This window comes from Brienomyrus brachyistius, unplaced genomic scaffold (genome assembly GCF_023856365.1).
Source record: "Brienomyrus brachyistius isolate T26 unplaced genomic scaffold, BBRACH_0.4 scaffold32, whole genome shotgun sequence".
Taxonomy (NCBI): Eukaryota; Metazoa; Chordata; class Actinopteri; order Osteoglossiformes; family Mormyridae; genus Brienomyrus; species Brienomyrus brachyistius.
Window position 1 is genome coordinate 1,613,644 of NW_026042307.1, and position 22,375 is coordinate 1,636,018.

Consider the following 22,375-nt stretch of genomic DNA (forward strand, 5'->3'; position numbering starts at 1 on the left):
TAAGCAATTTAATGTGTTTGAAATAATTTTAAAAGTATAATTTGAATAGAGATAACTGATTTTGGATACGAAACTAATATTAATCGTTCATGGCACTCTGAAACGACATTGAGATTTTTAGTTTGACACTGTTTTTTACGTTTTATGCACATTTCTTTTGCTTGTACTCTTCAGGAAAAAAAAAAAAAAAACAATACGACGCCCTGTCGCTGTAGCCTCCAGTCTGTCGATCTTAGAAGTAATACGGTCTTTTGAAAAGATGGTGCTTTTAGGGGGTGTAACTGGCTGGGGCATGTTTGTTTGGCCGCCACAAGCGGGCTAAATTAGCTAGATGAGCGGGGCGGACTTATCTTCCGCAAAAACGAACGACAGAAATGCAGACTTGTACGCGGCAACTGTCCTGTTCATTTCAATCAGTTCACCAGGACAAAACATTTGGCTAAAGGAAATGTGAAGAAGGTTTAAAGTATGGCATGCAAAGATGGTCTCTGTAAAAACGGAGATGGTCATTGCGATACCCCTCAGTTGTATTTACACACTCTTTTACTTGATCTGCATGACTGTCTGGTGAGTACTGAAGCACACTAATGTTGAGATTATATACTCTGCAGAAAATTCATTGCAGCTGCACGAATAACGCTTGCAGGAGTAGTGAAAATTTGAAACATATTTAAGCTATAATTCTCTGTTCACAGCAACAAGCGGTGGTTAGTCTTTTATAAGACACTGTGCTTTATCCCGCACCTTCTTTGGATCGTAAGCGGAGCCTCTGCACAGACAATAAACGAAGAGAAATTGTATCCTGAAAAATTCACACGTATTTTAGACCGACTTTTGGATGGCTATGACAACAGGCTGCGACCCGGATTTGGAGGTGAGCAGTTTTCTGAATGTTGGTAAATCTATGTCAGAACCGGGAATTAATAAAGGCACAACTGATGATCGCTTATATTATGAAACTACGGTAAAAACCCAATACTCGCTGATACATTAAATAAATGATTTCATAGGGTGTAAAACTATTATTGTGCGGAAACTTCGAATTTAATGATTGATACTGGTGTCTTCTAATGTCAAAAATATGCATTTTCCTGTGCAATAGGGTGCAAATAGCCTGATGTTCAGTTTGCTATGTGTGTGTTGTCAACCTCGGTGATGCATCTTTTTTTGTGTTGCCACTAAGTACATCCCGGATTGGATATCCTCTGTGTTACTGTTGAACAGACATCTACGAAAACCAGCATATTCATGACAAGATTGCCTAAAAGCTTGCATATTTTTGCTTTCATATTTGGGGCGATAATGAGTCTGTGTGTGCGTTATAGTGTGTCTGGGAATGTTTCTGGTATTATCTTGAAAAGACGCACCTAAACTCATAAGATAGATGCATAAACACCCTGTTGGATTGTTTATAAACTTTTGTAGCAATAAACACAACAGCGATGCTCGCGCTCAGCAGTGACGCAGTCAATTCTTCTAATGGCACGAGCCGTTCTTTTCATTTTTTCCAAGTCTTCCACTGTCTTCCATAAAGGCAGGACATATAACACAAATAACGTCAATTTATGAGCGACATAAAGTTGGTTGCCTAGGAGACTAGGAAATTTAACAAGGTATACGAAATAGTTTGGGTTACGACGGTAAAATATGGCATTAAAATATCTGATCAGTAGTTTATTTAACCACATTTGCAACTTATTTTTGTATGTGCATGGTCAGTTAATTCATTTATTGATTTTAGAATTGAGAATATATCTTCTTTACTATGTAGTTTAGATTTTCCGAAATAAATATAACTTTCCTGACCGTGTTCATTAATGATGCCTTCCCCTTATGCAAAGTAATTTAAGTGTAAGGACATAACGCCAGTGCCCTTCTTGAGTATTGAAATAGCAAGCAATCGAAAATAGCAACAGAGCATCGTAAGGCCAGTTCTATAATTTAGAAAGTGAATTAATAAAATCACGTCTTTGCCATCTGTCATATATGCCCATTCTATTAGCTATGCTAACTATAATTTGTATGAAATAAGTTTTAAAAAAAGCCTGCAAACATGAATGAGGATGAAAGATTCAATTCCAGTGCTATCTTAAGAGAGGGAAATTAGCAGTGATATTTTAATATTGTTTTCCTAGGTCCAGTGACAGAAGTTAAAACAGATATATATGTAACCAGCTTTGGTCCTGTTTCAGATGTTGAAATGGTAAGTGTTGGAGCAGGAAATTTCAGTAAACAAGGTAAAGTTAATATTTTTTATGCAATTTAACCCGTTTCTGTCCCGTTCAACTGCATGCAGGAAAAATAAAAAATTGTTATTCAAATAAGGTCGACACAGAAGTATTTATACTGTAAGTGTTTTTATCCTTATGTTAACGTTATTATTACATTTTTTTGTTCCATAATAACTGTATTATTTCTAGCTTTGCAAGGTTCAAATTAATTGCATTCAAATGTCTATCTCTATGTTAAATATATAAATCATACAACAACAAAAAAAGTTTGCATTTATGAAAAAAAAATATGAAAAAAAGTTTGCATGCATGAGTTAAATTTGGTTCTGGTACATACGCTATTTTCATTTACATTACATTTATTTTTAGCAGACACTTTTGTCCAAAGCAACGTACAACTGAGGCAAATAGTACATTACAATCATACATGCTGTCGAGGAGTGGACTAGGCATAAGTTATAATACAAAAAAAATCTTATCTCATATACCTGTAGTTCTTTCAATTCTCCTTTCTTGTGTACAGCACTATATACTTTTCAGCTATAACATTAAAACCCCTTGCATAACATAGTGTCGGCCCCCTTGTGCCACTCAAACAGCTCTGACCCCTCGAGACTCCACAGACCTCTGAAGGTGTCCTGTGGTATCTGGCATCAAGATCTTAACAGCAGATCCTTTACGTCCTGTAAGGTTCAAGGTGGAGCCTCCATGGATCGGACTTGTTTGTCCAGCATATTCCACAGATGCTAGATTGGGTTAAAACCTGGGGAATTTGGAGGCCAAGTTAAAACCTTAAACTCTTTTTCATGTTCCTCAAACCGTTCCTGAACAATTTTTGAAGTGTGGCAGGGTGCATTATCCTGCTGAAGGAGGCCACTGCCATCAGGGAATACTGTTCTATGAAGAGGTGTACTGCACCAATGTTTAGGTAGGTGGCACGTGTCACAGTAACATCCACATGAATACCAGGACCCAAGGTTTCCCAGCAGATCATCACCCAGAACATCACACTACCTCAGCATTCTTCCCATAGTACTTCCTGCTGCCGTATTCTCCACAGGTAAATGATGCACATGCTTTCGACCATCCACGTGATGCAACAGAAAATGTGACTCACCAGACGAGGCCATCTTCTCTTATTCTTCCGTGGTCAAGTTCCGATGTTCATGTACCCATTGTAGGAGCTTTCGATGGTGGACAGGGGTCAGCATGGGCACTTAGACCTATTTGTGGTTATGCAGCCCCCTACATAGCCGACTGAGATTCGCTGTGTGTTCTGACACTTTTCCATCGTAGTCGGCATTAATGTTTTCATCAATTTATGTAACAGTAGACCCCCCCCCCGCGGGATCAGACCAGATGGGCTAACTTTATCTCCCCACATACTTCAGTGAGCCTTGGGCACCCATGACCTTATCACCAGTTCACCGATTGACCTTCCTTGGATCATTTTTGGTAGGTACTGACCACTGCATACTGGGAATACCTCACAGGAGATGCTCTGGCCCAGTGATCTAGCCATCAGTATTTGGCTGCTGTAATAATCACTCAGATCCTGACATTTACCCATTTTGCCTTCCTCCAACACATCAACTTCAAGAACTGAATGTTCACTTGCCTAAAAGGTAATATATACAGTAATGTCACACCACTTAGCAGGTGTTAATTGTAATGAGATGATCAGTGTTATTAATGTCAACCTGTCAGTGGTTTTAATGATATGGCTGATCGGTGTATGTTGAAAAAAAATAAATAAATGAAAAATTGATTTTATTTATATATATATATATATATATATATATATATATATATATATATATATATACACATGCACACTGTTTTAGATATTAAAATACTTTTTCGTTTTAGGAATACACTATGGATGTGTTTTTCCGCCAGACGTGGGTGGATCGCAGGCTAAGCTTTGAGGGTCCCATGGAGATCCTCCGGCTTAACAACCTCATGGTCACCAAGGTGTGGACCCCAGACACCTTCTTCCGCAATGGCAAGAGATCTGTCGCCCACAACATGACCGCCCCCAACAAGCTTTTCCGCATCATGAAAAATGGCACAATCTTGTACACCATGAGGTAACACTGGTTAAAAGCAAATTCGCTGTACTTGCTCAGTAGTGGGAGTGTATAGTGTCAGTACTGTAATTATCCAGCCAGTTTACAGATATTTGGCAGTTCAGACTGGGCATCAGGACTGCACTGTGTTTTCCCAGGGGGCCACTCCTGCCCTGCGGGACATACAGTCATGGCCAAAAGTTTTGAGAATGACGCAAGGATTGCTTTTCACAACGTTTGCTGCTTCAGTGTTTGTAGATATTTTTGTCTAATGTTTCTACAATATACTAAAATATAATTACAAGCATTTCATAACAGTCAAAGGCTTCTATTGACAATTATATTATGTTTATACAAATAGTCAATATTTGCAATGTTGGCCCTTCTTTTTCAAGACCTCTGCAATTCACCCTGACATGCTGTCAATCAACTTCTGGGCCAAATCCTGACTGATGGCAGCCCATTCTTGCATAATCAATGCTTGGAGTTTGTCAGAATTTGTGGGTTGTTGTTTGTCCACCCCCCTCTTGAAGACTGACCACATGTTCTCAATGGGATTAAGGTCTGGGGAGTTTCCTGGCCATGGACACAAAATGTCGATGTTTTGTTCCCCATTCACTTAGTTATCACTTCTGCCTTATGGCACAGAGCTCCATCATGCTGTAAAAGGCTTTGTTTGTGACCAAACTGCTCTTGGATGCTTGGGAGAAGTTGCTCTCACATGATGTTTTGGTACCATTCTCTATTCATGGCTGTGTTCTTAGGCAAAATTGTGAGTGAGCCCACTCCCTTGGCTGAGAAGTGACCCCACTCCCTTGGCTGAGAAGTGACCCCACTCCCTTGGCTGAGAAGTGACCCCACTCCCTTGGCTGAGAAGTGACCCCACTCCCTTGACTGAGAAGTGACCCCACTCCCTTGGCTGAGAAGTGACCCCACACATTAATGGTCTCAGGATGCTTTACTGTTGGCACGACACAAGACTGATGGTAGCGCTCACTTTTCTCCTCTGGACAATCTTTCTTCCGGATGCCCCAAACAATCGGAAAGGGGATTCATCAGAGAAAATGACTTTACCCCAGTCCTCAGCAGCCCAATCCCTGTACCTTTTGTAGATATTGGGTATCAGTCTGTCCCTGATGTTTTTCTTGGAGAGAAGTGGCATCTTTGCTGCTCTTCTTGACACCAGGCCATCCTCCAAAATCTTTGCCTCACTGTGCATGCAGATGCACTCACACCTGCCTACTGCCATAACTGAGCAAGTTCCTGACCACTGGTGGTGCCCCGATTACACAGCTGAGGAGATGGTGGTGGCGCTTGCTGGACATTCCTGAGCGCCCTGAAGCCTTCTTCACAACAATTGAACCTCTCTCCTGGAAGTTCTTGATGATCTGATAAGTGATTGATTTAGGTGCAATCTTACTAGCAGCAATATCCTTGCCTGTGAAGCCCTTTTTGTACAAAGCAATGATGACTGCACATGTTTCCTTGCAGGTAACTACGGTTAACAGAGGAAGAACCATGATTTCAAGCACCACCCTCCTTTTAAAGCATCTAGTCTGCTATTCCAACTCAATCAACATGACAGAGGGATCTTCAGCCTTGTCCTCGTCGACACTCTCACCTGTGTTAACGAGAGAATCACTGAAACGGTGTCTATAGGTCCTTCTGTGGCAGAGCTGAAATGCAGTGGAAATTTTTGGGATTAAGTTGATTTTCATAGCAAAGAGGGACTTTGCAGATAATCACTCTTCTTTACATTCTGGACTGAGGCAGCAGACTTGTGAAAATCAATATCTGTGTTATTCTCACAGCCACGGCTGTACAGTATAAAAGAAACAGGACAGATGTTTTGCATACTAATGGTAGAAATTGACGACAAAAATAGTTCATGATCTGTAATTAGTTTTTAAGAGTATGCAGTTGTTGCAAAGCTGCATCTGCTTAGAAGACGCCCATTGACTGCAATTCGTACTGTTGTATATAGTTCTGTTCAGTCTATCAATAAAGCTGAACTAAACCACAATATAACTGAGCGTCTTTGTTGTTCCAGACTAACGATCAGAGCAGAGTGTCCAATGAGGCTGGTGGATTTCCCAATGGATGGACATGCCTGCCCTCTAAAGTTTGGAAGTTGTGAGTCAGTGTTGTGTTGTTGGTTTTTTTTTATTCATTGACTGCAACATGTGAATTTTAATTGACTTAATTTAAAACAGGGGTGACCAGTCTTATCCGTAAAGGGCTGGTGTGTGTGAGGGTTTTTGGGGGTGACCTGTATGTCAGCTGGTAAAACGCAGATGTGAGGACTCTTCAGCCAATCAGTCCTCTGGTTAGTGACCTAATTAGGAAGTTGCAGTGAAAACCCGCAAACACACCGGCCCTTTTCGGATATGATTGGCCACCCCTGATTTAAAAGCTTAGTGTTCTGGAAATTTTTTTTTCAATACCCAATACTTCAATACTTTTTTTTGTTTAATTAGTGAGTTAGTACCATGTTTAAGTGGCAAAATGAAGCCTTATTGTAAAGTAGTAGATATATTCCAGATTATTTAAAACTGTTTATTCATTTAAATTTTATATATCATCCTTCCTGTTACAGTTTCCTAAAGCGGTAATAAATAAAGATTTAGCAAAAACAATGTAATCCAGAGCTATGATTACAGTGATTATTAAGCAAAGACCCAGTGCATTCAAAATCCATATGCTCATACTGTGTGTGGATGATTACACAGCAAGGATTTTTGTAAAAGAGAGCGTATAGAGCCTTATCGCATAATGGACTGGTTTCAATTTATCTTCCCTGTCACCTTGCTTGTCACGGCAAGTGATTATTTAAACAGCTGCGAGCCGCTTTCACGTGTGTAGTTTTAAATTTGCTTTCTCATAAATCGAGTGGAAGAGGCTTTTATCCAAAGTGATGGAGAAAGGGCTTTTTCCTACCGAAAACCTGCGGTAGGCAGTAGTGGCTGTTACTTAGCATGGACAGTTACTGCTGGCCTCATTCAAGGCAAATCAAAGCAAGTGCGATGATCCGTCTTGGGCGAGCAAGCAGGGAGCGAGGAATCAGGGTCAGGTAGACGGTATTCCAGAACAAAGGGGTTTATTCAAAGGGGTTAAACGGGGGGGGGGGGGGGGGGGGGGGGGCATATGGGATGCACGTCAATGACCGATCTGGGAAACGGATGAAGATGTGGACTGATGTACACAGAACGAGCCGGAAATAACATCAAACAGCTGGGAACGATCAGGGTTTCATACGAGGTTAATGAGGGGGTCGTTACAGCAGGATGAAAGTCTTATAATAAATGATATATTTACAAAAACAAGTAAAATCCACACAGTTACAATAGTTCGCAAACATTTTTCATTTATAGGAAATTCAAACGGCCTATAATACATATAAGGTTCTCACCATAAAATGTCTGCCAAGCAAAGTTAATAAGTGTTATTATTTGAGCCAGGAACCTAAAGTTTTTCAATAATTTCTGATACTTATTCTGTTTATATATTTTTTTATTGTCATTATAAACCCTTAGCGGTTATAAACCCTCAGCAGAGATTTTCTCTTAAGCTACTATGGAACTTTATTACTTTAAAAGAGTCCCAGCAGATTTTACAGGAGGTTATATAAAATGAGGCAGTATTTTAGAAATAGCTCCTCTGGATTGAGTGCTCATAGGAGGCAGATTAAAAGCTGCTCATTTCTATTTGTCTTTATTCAACCATGCCTGACACGCCGGAGAAGCTCAAGAAGAACTCATACATTATGATTATTGAATCAGCACTGTGCTATTGAGGCATTTCCAGACAAAACTTTTGATTACATGCTTTGCGACTTGACCCTCTGGGTGGGAAAAAAAATACATTCTTGAAGTACATTGTGAAGAGCTTATGATGAGACCTCTAATCTCAGCTAATTCATTTTTATTAAAAAAACTGTTAAAACTACAATGACAGGATTTCTCATTTTGCAGGGACTGATCCTCTCTTTCATAACTTTAACAATTGGAAAAGCGGGTTCTAGGTGTGATAAAAAGCTTGTGCTTTCAGACTTAATAAAACCCCAGATGAAGCCTGATTTCGCCTGGTAATCTGGTAATAAAAGAATCCTGATTATATCTGATCAATGAAAAAAAGAAATAATTCAGATTATTTCAGAAACGACTGAGTAATGAGTAATTTTATATCAGTGCCTGTTATATGCAGATCTTTCTTTTTTTTCTTGTCTGAGGATGGATTATTCTGCTTGCGTCCCCTGTGACCATGATTTTAAGGATATAATAATGTTACATCGGCATTAAGCCTTTACCTAATGCAAAACATACACTTCTCACCCTCAGATGCATATCCCAGAACAGAGGTGATCTACACCTGGACTAAAGGACCAAGACATTCAGTTGAAGTACCGTCTGAGTCCTCCAGCCTGCTTCAGTATGATCTCGTTGGACAGACGGTCTCCAGTGAGACTGTAAAATCGATTACAGGTAGTCTGCTAGCCACAGCTACATCACAGTGACATCACAACATGCCTGGACACATAATTTTATTGTTATATTCATCCCGTGCTATGATAGCTAGTTTGTACTTAGCCTGCCACACGCACCCACCTGCTGTCAGTTAAAGTAGAAGCTGATTATAAGCAGAAGCTGATATCTGCCTTTTTTCAGATGCTAGCTTGATTGAGAATAATGTGTAAATTTGAAGGGGTGAAAGGTATAAAGTTTATTCAAATAAAAAAATTTTTTTTTTTATAAACATATGTTGAATAATGAACGCAAACCAACCAATAGGTGTTAATATTTAAATAAATTAAATTAGTTGGATTGTCATTAAATATTAGTCTGGCGGTCCAGTGACTGCAAGCTGAAATTTCAGGTGGTGTTCAGTTTTTTTTTTTTTAAAAAACATACTTTGTTATATTTTACAAATTTGCCTGAATGTAGTGCTAGATTTTTAAGACACTCGAATGATGTGCTGATGCATTTGAGGTGAAGACAACCTGTGTGTTTTTTTGTGTGTTAGGGGAATATGTTGTCATGTCAGTGTATTTTCACCTCAAGAGGAAAGTGGGATACTTCATGATTCAGACATACATCCCATGCATCATGACAGTGATCCTCTCCCAAGTGTCCTTCTGGATAAACAAGGAATCGGTTCCTGCAAGGACTATTTTCGGTATGTCTCCTTCCTTACTCACATGTGGGAAGCAAGAAAAAAACAAGACTTTGATGTTTTTTTTAATTGTTTTCTGCATGTGATATGGCCTCTTACTCAGAATTTAATTAAAGAAATGTCTTAATTACCTGCTCTATAATCAGCCCAGCATAGCAGAATGAAGTCTGTGAAGACTCACTGACCACCACCTCTAATTTCCTCAGATTTGTGTTTCCATTCGTTTTAAGAATGGCTACTCCTTGTTCGGTCTCTGGCTTTAATAGTCTCCACCAGCCATGGACAGTTAAGGATAGAGGACGACGCTGGCTGTCCCAAACACCTATACTCAGCACTTGAGTTGCTCAAAAACATTCACTCTCACTGTCTTTGAGTGACCTCTGTGTAGCATCACCTGCTGAAAGGTGCATTCTTAGCAGTTTTTCTTCAGTTCCCACAAACATTCTAGTTCCCGTACCTACTAAGCAAGGTAATGTTTGTGGTCTACCTTACCTGATACTTTGGACCAGAAAGTTCTGTCTGGTTTGTTCTGTTCGCTGGGAAAGCTTGTAGCCATTGGCCATACAGTATGAGTGTGTTAAGAGTAGCGTTATGTTCAGGCAGGAGACAGTGTATCATTTAGATTTCTGAAATGGTTTCTTGGTGTTTTTTCTGCTCATTCATCTGTTTTCCTGGCCCTAAGAAATCATTAAACTCGATCCATTCTCTCCTCGCTCTTCGTATCATATTTACATTATTACTGCTCTTAATCATTTGCATTCATCTTTCATTTTATATGAAAATTTTGCATGCATTTCAATTATAATTAGTGCTTACTGTAGCTATCACTTCTCTCAATCACAGTCAAGTTTTCTAGTGAGTTAGGTGATCAGCTGATTTTTGTGATCATTAATTTTTACTTTATTCTTAAGAATGGATGCATAACAACACAAGATTAGTGGACTCATGGTGTTTGTGTGTGTGGGTTTCCATTGTGTCTCGCTTTTTCCTCTGTCTGGATAACTTTTAGCCTGATTTTGCTACCACTAGCCTGTGTCATTAGGGATAACCTGTAGGTCACGACAATGAAAATTGTGTGTTATAGAGAAAAACAGCCAAAAGGCAATTATTCAGTATATTGGCTTAGAGAAGAAACTTCAGTTACTAGTGCACCCACTGTATTTGTTTATGGTCTCATTGTCTGATCACTTGCTATAGGCTTCAGGCTGCCAGTGAGTCCACCCCAAGAAGCACAGGAATGGACAGGATACCTGTCCATCACAAGACTCACTCAAAATCACGTGCTATGGATAGGGCTGATATGAATGACATATGAAATACTACTTTCTATATAAATTTCTATATTTGGAGAGATGTTTAAAAAGCTCTAAATGGAACACACATTTACAAATGCAGAGTCACTGGAAATAAATTGCGTAAAACACTAAAGAAAGGCCAAAAGCTTGTATATACCAAAATCTTTTTATTTGAGGAGCACATGACTATAGTTCCTTAAAACAAAACCAATCTGTCTCTTTCAAAGTAGAAAATATGACTTTTGACTGAGACGAATATCTGACAATAAAAAGTCTAAAACTCACATATCGTGTTTCAGAAGGACTTAAAGACATGTGGCAAAACATGAATTACAATCATTTTACTTGAGGAGCATTCTGGTATTGTTTAGGGCTGGGATTCGACCTTGACCTCACAATTCGATTCACAAGTGCCTGGTTGGATTCCATTTAGACTCTATGTCAATCTATGTTTAAGACACGTTAAATAATGTTCGATCAAACCAGATATGTTATAAAAACAACGTCAATGGGCAGAGTACTGTAGCGTTAATGCAAAGCAATGTAATTGTTTAAATTACATTACATGAGGAAAATGAAAGACAATGAATACTAATAAGCAGATTTGTTCTTGTTACGAGCCGGGATCAGGTGAGCTAGCGAGACGCGGGGAAGGATGAAGCAGGCAGGCGAGGATGAGGGAAACTAAAGTTTATTGGGGAACGACAGAGCTGACAGCAACGCACATCAATGACGGAACTGGGGAGACTTAGACATGGACTAAAAACACCAGACAAGCCGAAATAACAGGAAACAGCTGGGGACAATCTGGATGATGAGGGGGCGTGGCACACACGAGGACTGGACGCGCAGGTCATGACAGTTCTTGTACTTACCCATAAATGCACCAAAATATTTCATCCACACTTTCCCCTCTGCGGTTCTTGTGCTCGGCCAGAAATAAATTAATTATACCTGCAGACGTTTAGTCACCTCCATTTGCTTCATTGTTACCCACAACGTTTGAAAAAAAAATATTTTCATAACTGACAGCAAGTCACGTCAACCTTAAGCAGGGTACTGAAAGTGATTGGTGAAAGAAAAAAGCCGTACTTGACTGGACTAGCTTGCATTCAGGTGCTCGGAGTACTCCATTACCATGACTGACAATGTACCAAGGTGGCACTGGTGAGGCGATTGAGACTATTGCAACCCTCCTAGAGGTAACAGAGAAATTAGCACCACCTATACGATAAGAAGACTGATACAAGTGAAAATCAGCTAATTTATTTAGTTATTTAGAAAGGCATAAATAAACTAGATCGATCGTGGGATTTTGTGAATAGATATTGAATCATAAAAACCAGGATGGTGATTAATCATAAAATTGATACTTTTTCTCACCCCTAACAATGGATAATTTAATATTGCCAAATTGCTTGCCTGCATGCCTTGGAGCACACAATACCCACACAGCTTTTGGAGAACATGCATAACCGACACGCACAAAATCGGCTGGGATTCAAAGCTACAACCCAAGAGGTGTGAGGTGAACAGTGCTACCTACCAAGTGCCTGTGCCTCTCGTCGACGTGCAGAGTGTTTATTCAGGGGGTGCAGAAGTGTGTGGCAGAGCCCAGTTAAAAGGAAGTCAAGTCCTGTCAAATGGACACTTCCACTTTACATCATAGAGTGCTGACATATAGCTAGAACAAGGCGAAAGTGGCCAAATCTGCCTTCACATTTGTGAAACACTTCGCTCATGTTCGATGGAGAAAATAGCTGTTTCTGGATGGTGACTGTACACCGGTATAAGCTGCCCTGCTATTGTAGTATGGAATGTTTGGCTTGTGTGGGAGCTGCTGCGATGGCTATAGTCCAGCTCTCTGTGAGCTACAGCATTCAGCTGGGATTGGGCAACTTGACGTATTCATATAATGATGATGGTGACAACAACAAGGATAATAATGAGTGTCACGGTGGTGCCATGGTTAGCACTGTTGCTTCACACATCTGGGACCAGGGTTCGAGTCTGTCATGGCTTCACATGTGTGCTGTTTGCATGTTCTCATCATGGGGTTTCCTCTGGGTGCCCCAATTTTCTCCCACAGTCCAAAGACAAGCTGAGGTGAAGCATGGAGCTACCAAGTTGCCCTTAGCTGCTAAAAGTGTGTGAGTGCGCCCTGCGATGGGTTGGCTCCCCATCCTGATTTGTAGCCTCCTGTATAGTCTCCAGACCCCCTATATAATATAGTATAATATATCATATATTATGATGTATGTTTTCTGCATTTGTTGTATCAGGTAACATTTGATAGTAATGTTAATTATTGTTGTGACATGAGGAACAGGGAAGGGCTTGGGTACATATATATTCTACTGTATATCTGGGTTAATATAAAATAAACCACATTCATACAGTAAGATGAACCACATTCAAGAAGCAATTTTACAGTATCTTTACAGGTTAATCTAACATATTAAGGTTAATTTTATTTACAGCTCAATCTTTCAAATCAGGGTGACAGTGTCTTGCAAAATGTAATTGTTAAAGGTTCCAGCAAGAAACAAAAGTATATGCACAAGATTTAGAGGCAAACAGACATCCTGTGAGGGGAAAAGTACTTTTTGCAGGTGTTGTTTGTAATGTGCTACTGCTGTAGTGGAGGGAGAAATGAGGCTCTGCAGGTGTTGGTGAGTTGGGCAGAATCTCAGTCAAACCCCGGATGGAAACCAGTGGGGATTAAGATTAAACCAGTCAGGAAAGGGCAGAGCCTCCGACTGTGATGGTATGTAATGGTCACATTTCTCATTTTAGTTCCCATTACTTCCATCGCTGCTTTCAGGTACGTCAACAGCACCAAACACCCTTTGAGGTGCCAGCAACAACAGACAGGCAAAGCTTGTCCCTAGGTCTCCTACTCTTGTATATGTACAAAAAATGTCTTTCTCTCAGTCAGGCAGAGGTTCACTTGCAGTAATTTCACAATTTCCCTTGGCCCCGGGGGCTTGATACAGAACTTGTCACGGCTGACCTTGTGTATCACTGAGTCTTTCTTCGGGGCATTGAGTACCCTATGAGTTGCCTCTTTTGAACCCAAATTAAAATTCCAGCACCCGAGGTGTGTGAAAGCAGTGGATGAGATAGAGTCTGATGTTCTATGGCGTCCCTCCTGCTTCCTGTGCACTTTCATTTTCCGTTCACATCTCATCAATGCGGAAACGCCCGGAACGTCACGACCAAATAAGATGCTGATTAGGTGTGTTCATTTGTATCAGGGAATGTACGAGCCCAGTTCACCAGTGGTACCATCTTATGATTCTACTTCCAGTTAGGCATTAAGCTTAGAAGTAAGGCAATACCGTTATTATGTTCTGTTGGTCTTGATCCCCTTCAGACAGTGAATGTAGCTCACTTTCACTGAGACAACACATAGTTTAATAAAATAATATATATAATAATATCTTTATATAGAAGAACAGTTGAATATTTTCTCTTTATTTACTCGTTCCAGACTCAGTAAATACCGGATCTGGAGTCTAGAAAAACATTCTCCCACAAATGCCGTTAATTTGTTAAACATCATCCATTGGCAGTAGCTTCTAGAAATGTGTGTTTGGATTCTAAGACAAGGTGATTTTTACATTACCTTAGGATTGGGGCCAGTATAGAATGCGACTCGAATGCAAATTTAGTCTTCAGGAAAAAAAATATTTATTAATCCAGTCCAACATCCTGCATTTTGAACAAGAAGCGTGGTCGCCGGCTGATCAGGTAAGCACGTACCACTTTAAACGTGTACTAGGATCACATTTCCTGTGTTCAGCCTAAAGCTGACCTGAATTTAGATTAGAAGCAATTACTGACTGTGCCTTCTATGCAGCCTATGGTCCCGATGGCACATTTGTGTGTTTCATTTCTAGTGCCATACTGAATGAAATGATATCTCTTCAGTTTTCTGAGTGTGTAGACAGCACTGGTTATTTCTTATAGTCTTAATCTCCATGAAATATACACAATATTGTGTTGTCTCAAGGAAAACAGCAGAATAGATTATCTAGTTAATAGACAGCAGCATCCAGTAGGAATGGGAATTACAGGAGTCATTTAAGGTGACAGTGATAAAACAAGGATTTTTTTTTCTTTTTAAGTTCACTGCAAGTATTTTCACCAGGTTCCTATTTATCAAAATGTATCATTTTATTGAATATTGTGGAAGAATCTGAACAGTAAAGTACGTAAGGTGATATGATGCTGATACGCTAAGTATATGCTGGGCAGATGTATGTAACGCCAGTACTTGCATATTCCACGTTTCGAGCCATTTAGATCTCCCAGATAAGGCCTGGTTCTGAACCACTGATGTACATAATTAAAAACTAATTTGGTTTCTGCAATCATTATAAGTTGTAAAAGCAATGCTATTTTGAAATTTAGTCTTGTTCTGCTTTGAGTAACGTTTATTCTGCTTATTAGGCAGCAAATTGATATATTCAGCACAGCCCCACAATGTTTTAGGTGGTACATCTAAAATTCCATTCTTCCAAAGTAATATTTTTGTCCTGATGTTATTATTTTATCGAACTATATTGTATAATACCAATAAAATATAAGGTATATAATCCCATTCCTACTGCATGCTGATGTCTATTAACTAGATTATCTGTTCTGCTGTTTTCATTGAGACTACACATAGTTCGATAAAATAATATATTTTGATGCCAGGTTTGAGCACCTCAAACAAAAATTGTGTAATTTTCGACTTAAAAATAATTTTGGAAAGATCTGCCTTATTTTTTAGAAAATCATAGCATATGATGTAGCCATAGTTGTTTATCTGTAAATCTTTCAGCTGTGAACGATTCAGTAAGAATGCTGTAATGAATGCTGTAATGCTTAAAGGGTAACATTAGCTGTCATGTTTGTTTGTAAGCTTCTCACAGGATTGAGGATTGATTGCTCACACTACCCAGTAATAAATCGCCATTTGTGGGTCTTATCTTTTTGACCATCTGCTATTAATAAATGTTTGTAATGTTTGTCTGACTGGAAACTCATGTAAATGTCCTTTGAGATTTTTTTTAAGTATATACTGTAATCTAGATTATTCCTACTTTAACTGTGGTTGGCAGAGTGATTTCTGGTTGAGCCCTTAACTGCTTCAGGCCTGGCTGATCCTGCTTTCTAAATTGTCTGTCACTTTGGATATAAGCATCTACTAAATAAATGTTTACTTATTCGATAGTGGGAGGAGTGTCAGCTCACTCTTGTCACGTCCTTCTGCTTGCAGGGATCACCACGGTGCTGACCATGACCACGCTAAGCATCAGTGCCCGTCACTCGCTGCCCAAGGTCTCCTACGCCACGGCCATGGACTGGTTCATTGCCGTCTGTTTCGCCTTTGTCTTCTCCGCCCTTATTGAATTCGCTGCCGTCAACTATTTCACCAACGTACGGACAGAGGCTGCCCGGATGAGGTCGGCCAGGATCCCCTGCCCGGGCGATGCCAGAGATGCTGAAGAGGTGTTACATGTGAGCCAGCTGGTCGACATTCGCCTCTCACCCATAGGTCAAGGGCCCTCCCGCAGATACTGAAATCCATTATGGTACAACTGTAGAGAGCAGTACTCCACATTGCCCAGGGAGGTAAAACACTTGTCCTCTGCCCCGAGTTAAACTGAGGACCCCTGAGATTTTACTTTCACTGGCTTATTCTCCTCTAAAATTCTTTACCCAGAGAACATTCAATTTCCAGTGTAATTCTGCTTAGAGATGTAAGGTTACCTTTTCTTGCAATAAGACGTTTTGTCAGGTGTACTAAGGGCTTAGATTTAAAATCTGTTTCTAGCTTTTCTTGCGATTTCAGCCAACAGCTAGTGGTAAGTAAGCAGTTTATAGAAAGTATAAGGGTGTCCAGACACAACAGCTATTTCTTACTCAAGGATTAAGTTCATTTTGCTTCACAAGAATGTGGTATCACATGTAAGGAAGTTCAAATGCGTACAGAAAGTCTCGATAATGTTGTATGCATTCTTGATGTATTTTGTATGGTGGATCCAGTAGTACACCTCACTGTTTCAGGTTGAATCCTTGGTATGGCGAAAAAAGTAAGTAACCCAGAGCACTTAGTGAACCACCTTCTGATCAGTCTGTCAGAATGAGAAGAAAAATGACGAATTACAGTTAGCTTAGTCAAAATGCGGTAAGAACGCCAAAAAGGGTTGGACCGGCCCTGATCCAGGTGATGGACACGATGTAGATTGTTAGCAGATTGTTAGACTATCCTAAACAGACTGGACTGCTGTTTCATCACAATGACATGCATGTCCAAGCTAGGATTCAATGCCTCTTTGCCTCATCCGAGCCGCCTTACACATGCAGCCTCACAAAACAGGGTCTCCGTTTTGCAGCTTTATACAACATGGCAATGTGATTGTTTATTGCATAACAATTAAATAAGATTATGCAATCAGAGTGGACGTTGCGGTAAGAATGTGTATTATTGTTTGGTTGGACTGTGGAAGATGATTGGGTGACATCTTCCAATGTAGATGGATACGGTTTTCAGTACAAAGGGCCCTGGTTATTTACTTATTTATTCCAAATCCCTTAGGCTGAGGTTATAAAATAAAGTACTAGAAGCAGAATGACTAGTCTTTAATTAGATAAATTTGTCAATTGCTTCATTTTTCCATGCTTAGCTGGCTGTCCAGGCAAAGACCGCTGAATGCACCCCTAATGGAAAATAAGAGTTCTGAGGTATATTTGTGCAAGGTAAATGAATTTTATAGTGTCCAATTGACTATCAGATTATGCCTTCAGGAGTTTAAATTTAATTAATGCCGGCCTTCTGGAATCTAATCGCAGAAAGAATCAGTAACACTGCCAGCCTGAAGAAATGGAAATCCCATTCTGCTTAAAGAAACATATAAAACAACTCCATATTGTGTTCTGTTTGCTGCCTTCATTGGAGCGACTCTAATTCTTAAGAGTGGGTAGTATTGCCTGGAGGAGAAAAATCACTGAGATTTCAGAAGAACATTATTTTATTATAAGATTTAAGGGCAGCTTCAACCGGCCTTACAAATTACGAGGAAACCAAGCAAACAGGGATACGACAATGAGTTAATTTACAGTGTTTCGAGATTCCCTGAAAGCCTTTTATCTTTTTTAATTAAATATAATTGCAGACAGGTTGGGATAAGCTTTCATCCACAGCTTTTTTTGGGACATATCAAAGGGGAAGGTCCTCCTCACCCAGCACCAGGCATCCATGAGATGTTTTTTGGGCTAAATGGAGTCGGGCCTTTCATGGGCTTCATTTAGACCAAAACTAGTTGTTGCACATTGTGCTGTGTTTAGTCCATCAGATATGGTCCAAAGATGGATGTCTGTTTCGGACCACATACACTATAGCCCTGTTACAACGATAAAGGTCTCTAAAGACTCTAAAAGATTGTATCTGAATGATCAACACTAGTGAACATGACCTCATCATATCGTATGGAGCCAAACACGACCCACAGGAAAAAAAAACTGCAGACCTTTGTCTTTATGCAGAAATGTTTAACCGACTACAAACAAATGTTTTTAACCAGTAGAAAAAATGCACGTCACACCTCTACATCCTTTAAATGTTTTGATTATTTGTGTCGTTTGCCGCCTTTGTCATTATTGTGCACAGCTTGCATACAAGCTATCTTATGTCTTGTGGTTTACCACTTTCATTTGACACAAAGTCAGAGTACTTCCAGTTGCCGCTCAAGCTGTACTCTTTATCGGTTTTGTGCTGTGTTGAACGTTCTGACGCTTCTGAACTAGTCATATTAGATTATGTGTGTGACTGCCCTCTGGTCTGGGTATGTACACTGGTAGCCTATGAGCTGTAGGGGTCAGGTGCATGCTACAGTATATAATCGATTCCATGACAAATGAGTTTTATACACGACAGATCAAGACTTTTGCTACTTTTGACAACACTATGTCGTGTACATGGGTTACCATAAAAGGTGGAAAGTTCAGGTTCAGAAAGTACAAATCCAGACAAAGATTTTTTTCTCAACCATCCAATGGAGTATAAAGAGTGATAGTGACAGGGCCCCCTTTTCCACCGATGCAAAGCGCGATGTAAAGTGTGACGCAAAGTGGTTTATTGGATTTGTACCAGCGCTGTCCCCTTTCCCAGCCGCGAGCTTGTTTTCCCTGTCATCTGCCATCATTGTATAGCAATGATGTACTGCATAGATGTAATAGCAATCCGCTATAGATCATGCCCTGCTCTTTTTTAAAGGTGAGGTGACTCACCATTCTGATTGGTTCCTTCCCTGTTACACCCAAAACACGCCTCTGAACAATTAAAAAAAGTTAGGACAACTTTGCGCTTCGTCCTGGCGCAAAGTCTGGTTTTTCCTCTGTCAAAAGAGTGAAATGGATTTGGACACGTCCATAAATGTTAGTTGCACTAACCCACAGAAAGCACACAGAGTACTCAACTGGTTGAAACAAAATCTTGGTCTGGATTTGTACTGTTTGAACTTGAACTTTCCACCTCTGGTGATTATTTGTCCTGATTTCGGGCGGACAGTCTGCTTTTCCCTGCTGCTGCATGTCCTTTTTGCCCTTTTCTCATCTTTTGACATCATCTGTGCGCTGTGGGTTTCAGCACGTGTAAGTACTGATAGTGATAATATGATAATGATAGCAATATTGATATTATGAGTCCTGTTAGTGTCGACATTGACGTGTTTTAATCTACCTGAAAAAAAACAACAGTATGTTGAACTAGTTTTTACTGGGTGGGTTCCCTTGTCAGTGAGGGTAAGTGCTTTTGACTGATTCTAAATTCAGATTGTTTCTTCACATAAAATGAGGGATGTATGATGCATGTATTCCTATGTTAATGCTTATCATTATACTATATTGGCCCGAATATAAGACAATTCCATTTATAAGATGCCCCCCCCACACACACACACACTTTTTGACAACTATTTTGAGAAAAAATATTGTTGGAATGCCAAATTTTACCTTCATTAAAAAAATATATTTTATCTGACAAGAATATACAAGTGAACCAGCAATCACAGTTTAAAAAGCAACCACAGACAGTCAGATTACAATAAGTGTATTAAACAGCAAATATTCCTAAAGACAAATGTATTATTTGGGGGGGGGGTGCAGTAGACCCTCATATAGAAGGTAAAAAAGCACAAGTTTCAGTTATATTAACAAATGATACAACGACTCTTTTAAACTGAATGTTACTATCAATAGCCACAATTGGTTTAATACTAGCAGCGGCACAGCCTGGGAAGCTAACATTTTACACGAGACTCAGGGATCCACGCTAAACAGGCGCACTGCTATGGCACTTATTGAGTCTTACACTCATGCAAGAAATCTAACGATATATCGGTACGTAAAAACACTTGTTACAAAATATCATATTTGGTGCCATCCCCTTCCTTGTCTAGACCCCAAATAGAAGACGACACCACATTTTTTGATGTATTACAAGGGAAAAAAAAACTCATCTTATGTTTGGGTCAACAGGATGCATCCTTTAAGAAAAAGGACAGCAGGTGATCATTTTTTATACATTTCGCATGACCAGGAAAATGGTGGATCCTAAGTAGCCCAATAGGGTAGGGGGTTTGACGCATGCCTCCGCGGTGTTTGGAGACTGCATGTTGCCCGTGGTGAGTGTGGGTACCCTGACTTAAGCTGGGATCCTCCCTGGGGTATCCTCTGCCTTTTGGTGCCTGGGGAAGGACCCTGGACTAGCAATGCCCCCATACTGGTTAAGGAATTGGGGGAGGTCTCTTGATGGCTAACAAAGGCAATACTCACAATCATTCAATATTAGAAATGTTTCCGTTGCCCAAAATGCTTCTGGCTGCGGAAACATCCATCCATTTTTGTTGCCCTCTTGTCCTGTGCAGGGTTGCTGGGGTCTGGGCCCTTCCCCAGACGTAACGGGCAAAAGGCAGGGAATAACCCAGGGTAGGGTGCAGGGCATATAAATATCATTCACACAATTTGACAACTCAGAGGAAGCCTCATAAGCTGATGGGGAGAAAACATGCAAACTCCACACATGTGGAGGCCTGGCACAGACTCGAACCCGGGTCCCCGAGGTATGAGGTGAAAGTGGTAATCACTGCACCCCCATGCCGTCCCCGCAGTGATCATGTCAGTTGATATCAAAGGTCTCACAGCACTATGGCAGCATCTGCCTGTGCTTTCTTTACATGCCAGTAGCCATTATGTTTACTGTTAACCCATACTGTAAGTCTGGGATGGGCTATCACTACAGTGAAAGCTTTAAATATTTGTCACAGGATTAGAACACATTTGGCTTCTCTAGCATTTTGGAGTTAACAAGAAAAATCAATAGACAGTAATCCCTGAAACCTGAACCCTTAGTGTGTGTAGAATTTATCAAACTACCTCTAAGAAACCGATGGGGAAGTCAAGGCAGGGTAATAAAATCAAACGCGTTGATCATTTTTACTTTTTAACATAATGATTGACATTGGATAGTAAATATTTACTCAATATCTACTCTATACTTTTATGCAAAGCTTTTTAGACTTTTGATTGAGGAGCAAATATTCCTGGAAATGAATGGTTTTCTGTTAGGAAGCAAACCTACACTGAAGTATTATATATTCTTTTTATAATATTTTGCCACTAAATTGTCTTTTGTGTTTTGCAGGAGAACGATGTACACAGCAGCCTGAGAAAGAGGGTGAATTATATGAGCCAGGCGGCTTCAGGAAGCTTCCGAAGATCTGATTCAGGCAGCAGTCTCAAGGTTATGGGAGGCGGAGCCTCTGCAGCGGCCCGGGCTCCATCACCACCCACTGCACTGTACCCTTCCAGCCTATCAGAATCCAGTCCCAACCCATTCAGCCAATTAAATGCATCACAGATGCTGGCCCCCTGGAGCGCACCTGTAGCCCTAACTTCAAACGTATGTACGGGCTCCCCTCCCCTCCAGAAAGTCAAGTCAGAGCCTGTGCAGGTGATAGGGGTCAAGACAGACTCCAAACGGACTACACACATGTCCCTGCTGTCGGCAACCTCCTCATCTTCACCCAGTTCAGACGCAACCAGCAAAATCGACAAATATGCGCGCATCCTATTCCCGGTCTCATTCGGAGCATTTAACATGGTTTACTGGGTGGTTTACTTGTCTAAGGACACAATGGAAACTAGAGATGGGTAGCCGGATAGTATCTTTGCTTTTACACCACTGGCAAAACAAAATAGAACAAATAATAGTGCGATTATCAGACATTCGCTAACTACAGTTACAAATCAATTACCTCAGCTATCGCCCACGTTGTTTGTGGTCTCCTTTAGCATAAGTGTATCTGATATGTATTGCCTTGTATTAATTGACGCAAGTTTTCTATTTTCACCACCTTAGCTGGGTAACTGTGGTAAGTAGCTACATGTGCTTCAGCAGTAAGAAGTAGCTTTATAGGGAAATTGTCACCCGGTTGTTCGTAATCAGTGCATTTGTAATCCGTTATTATTGTTACCTCGATTTTTTAGGATATACAATAGCTGGTCATTTAATCAATGACTTTTGGAGGATAATATATAATAAATTTTATGTATTTTT

The 22,375-nt window shown here is 40.2% G+C and overlaps 1 protein-coding gene across 3 annotated transcripts; it reads left to right on the forward strand.

Annotated features, from left to right (window-relative positions):
* The first annotated feature begins 255 nt into the window (after positions 1–255).
* On the forward strand, positions 256–22,375 carry LOC125721146 (gamma-aminobutyric acid receptor subunit alpha-4-like). 3 transcript variants are annotated; one of them, XM_048997170.1, is made up of 9 exons: positions 256–567; positions 696–874; positions 2,136–2,203; positions 4,101–4,321; positions 6,351–6,433; positions 8,638–8,781; positions 9,320–9,472; positions 16,034–16,266; positions 21,461–22,375. In XM_048997170.1, exons 1-9 carry the CDS (start codon positions 482–484, stop codon positions 21,971–21,973), a joined length of 1,680 nt encoding a protein of 559 aa, XP_048853127.1. In that variant the 5' UTR covers positions 256–481; the 3' UTR covers positions 21,974–22,375. The 3 variants fall into 3 exon arrangements, with proteins under 3 accessions (XP_048853127.1, XP_048853126.1, XP_048853128.1); XM_048997169.1 differs by having other exon boundaries at positions 257–567; positions 16,034–16,275; XM_048997171.1 differs by having other exon boundaries at positions 257–567; positions 4,131–4,321; positions 16,034–16,275.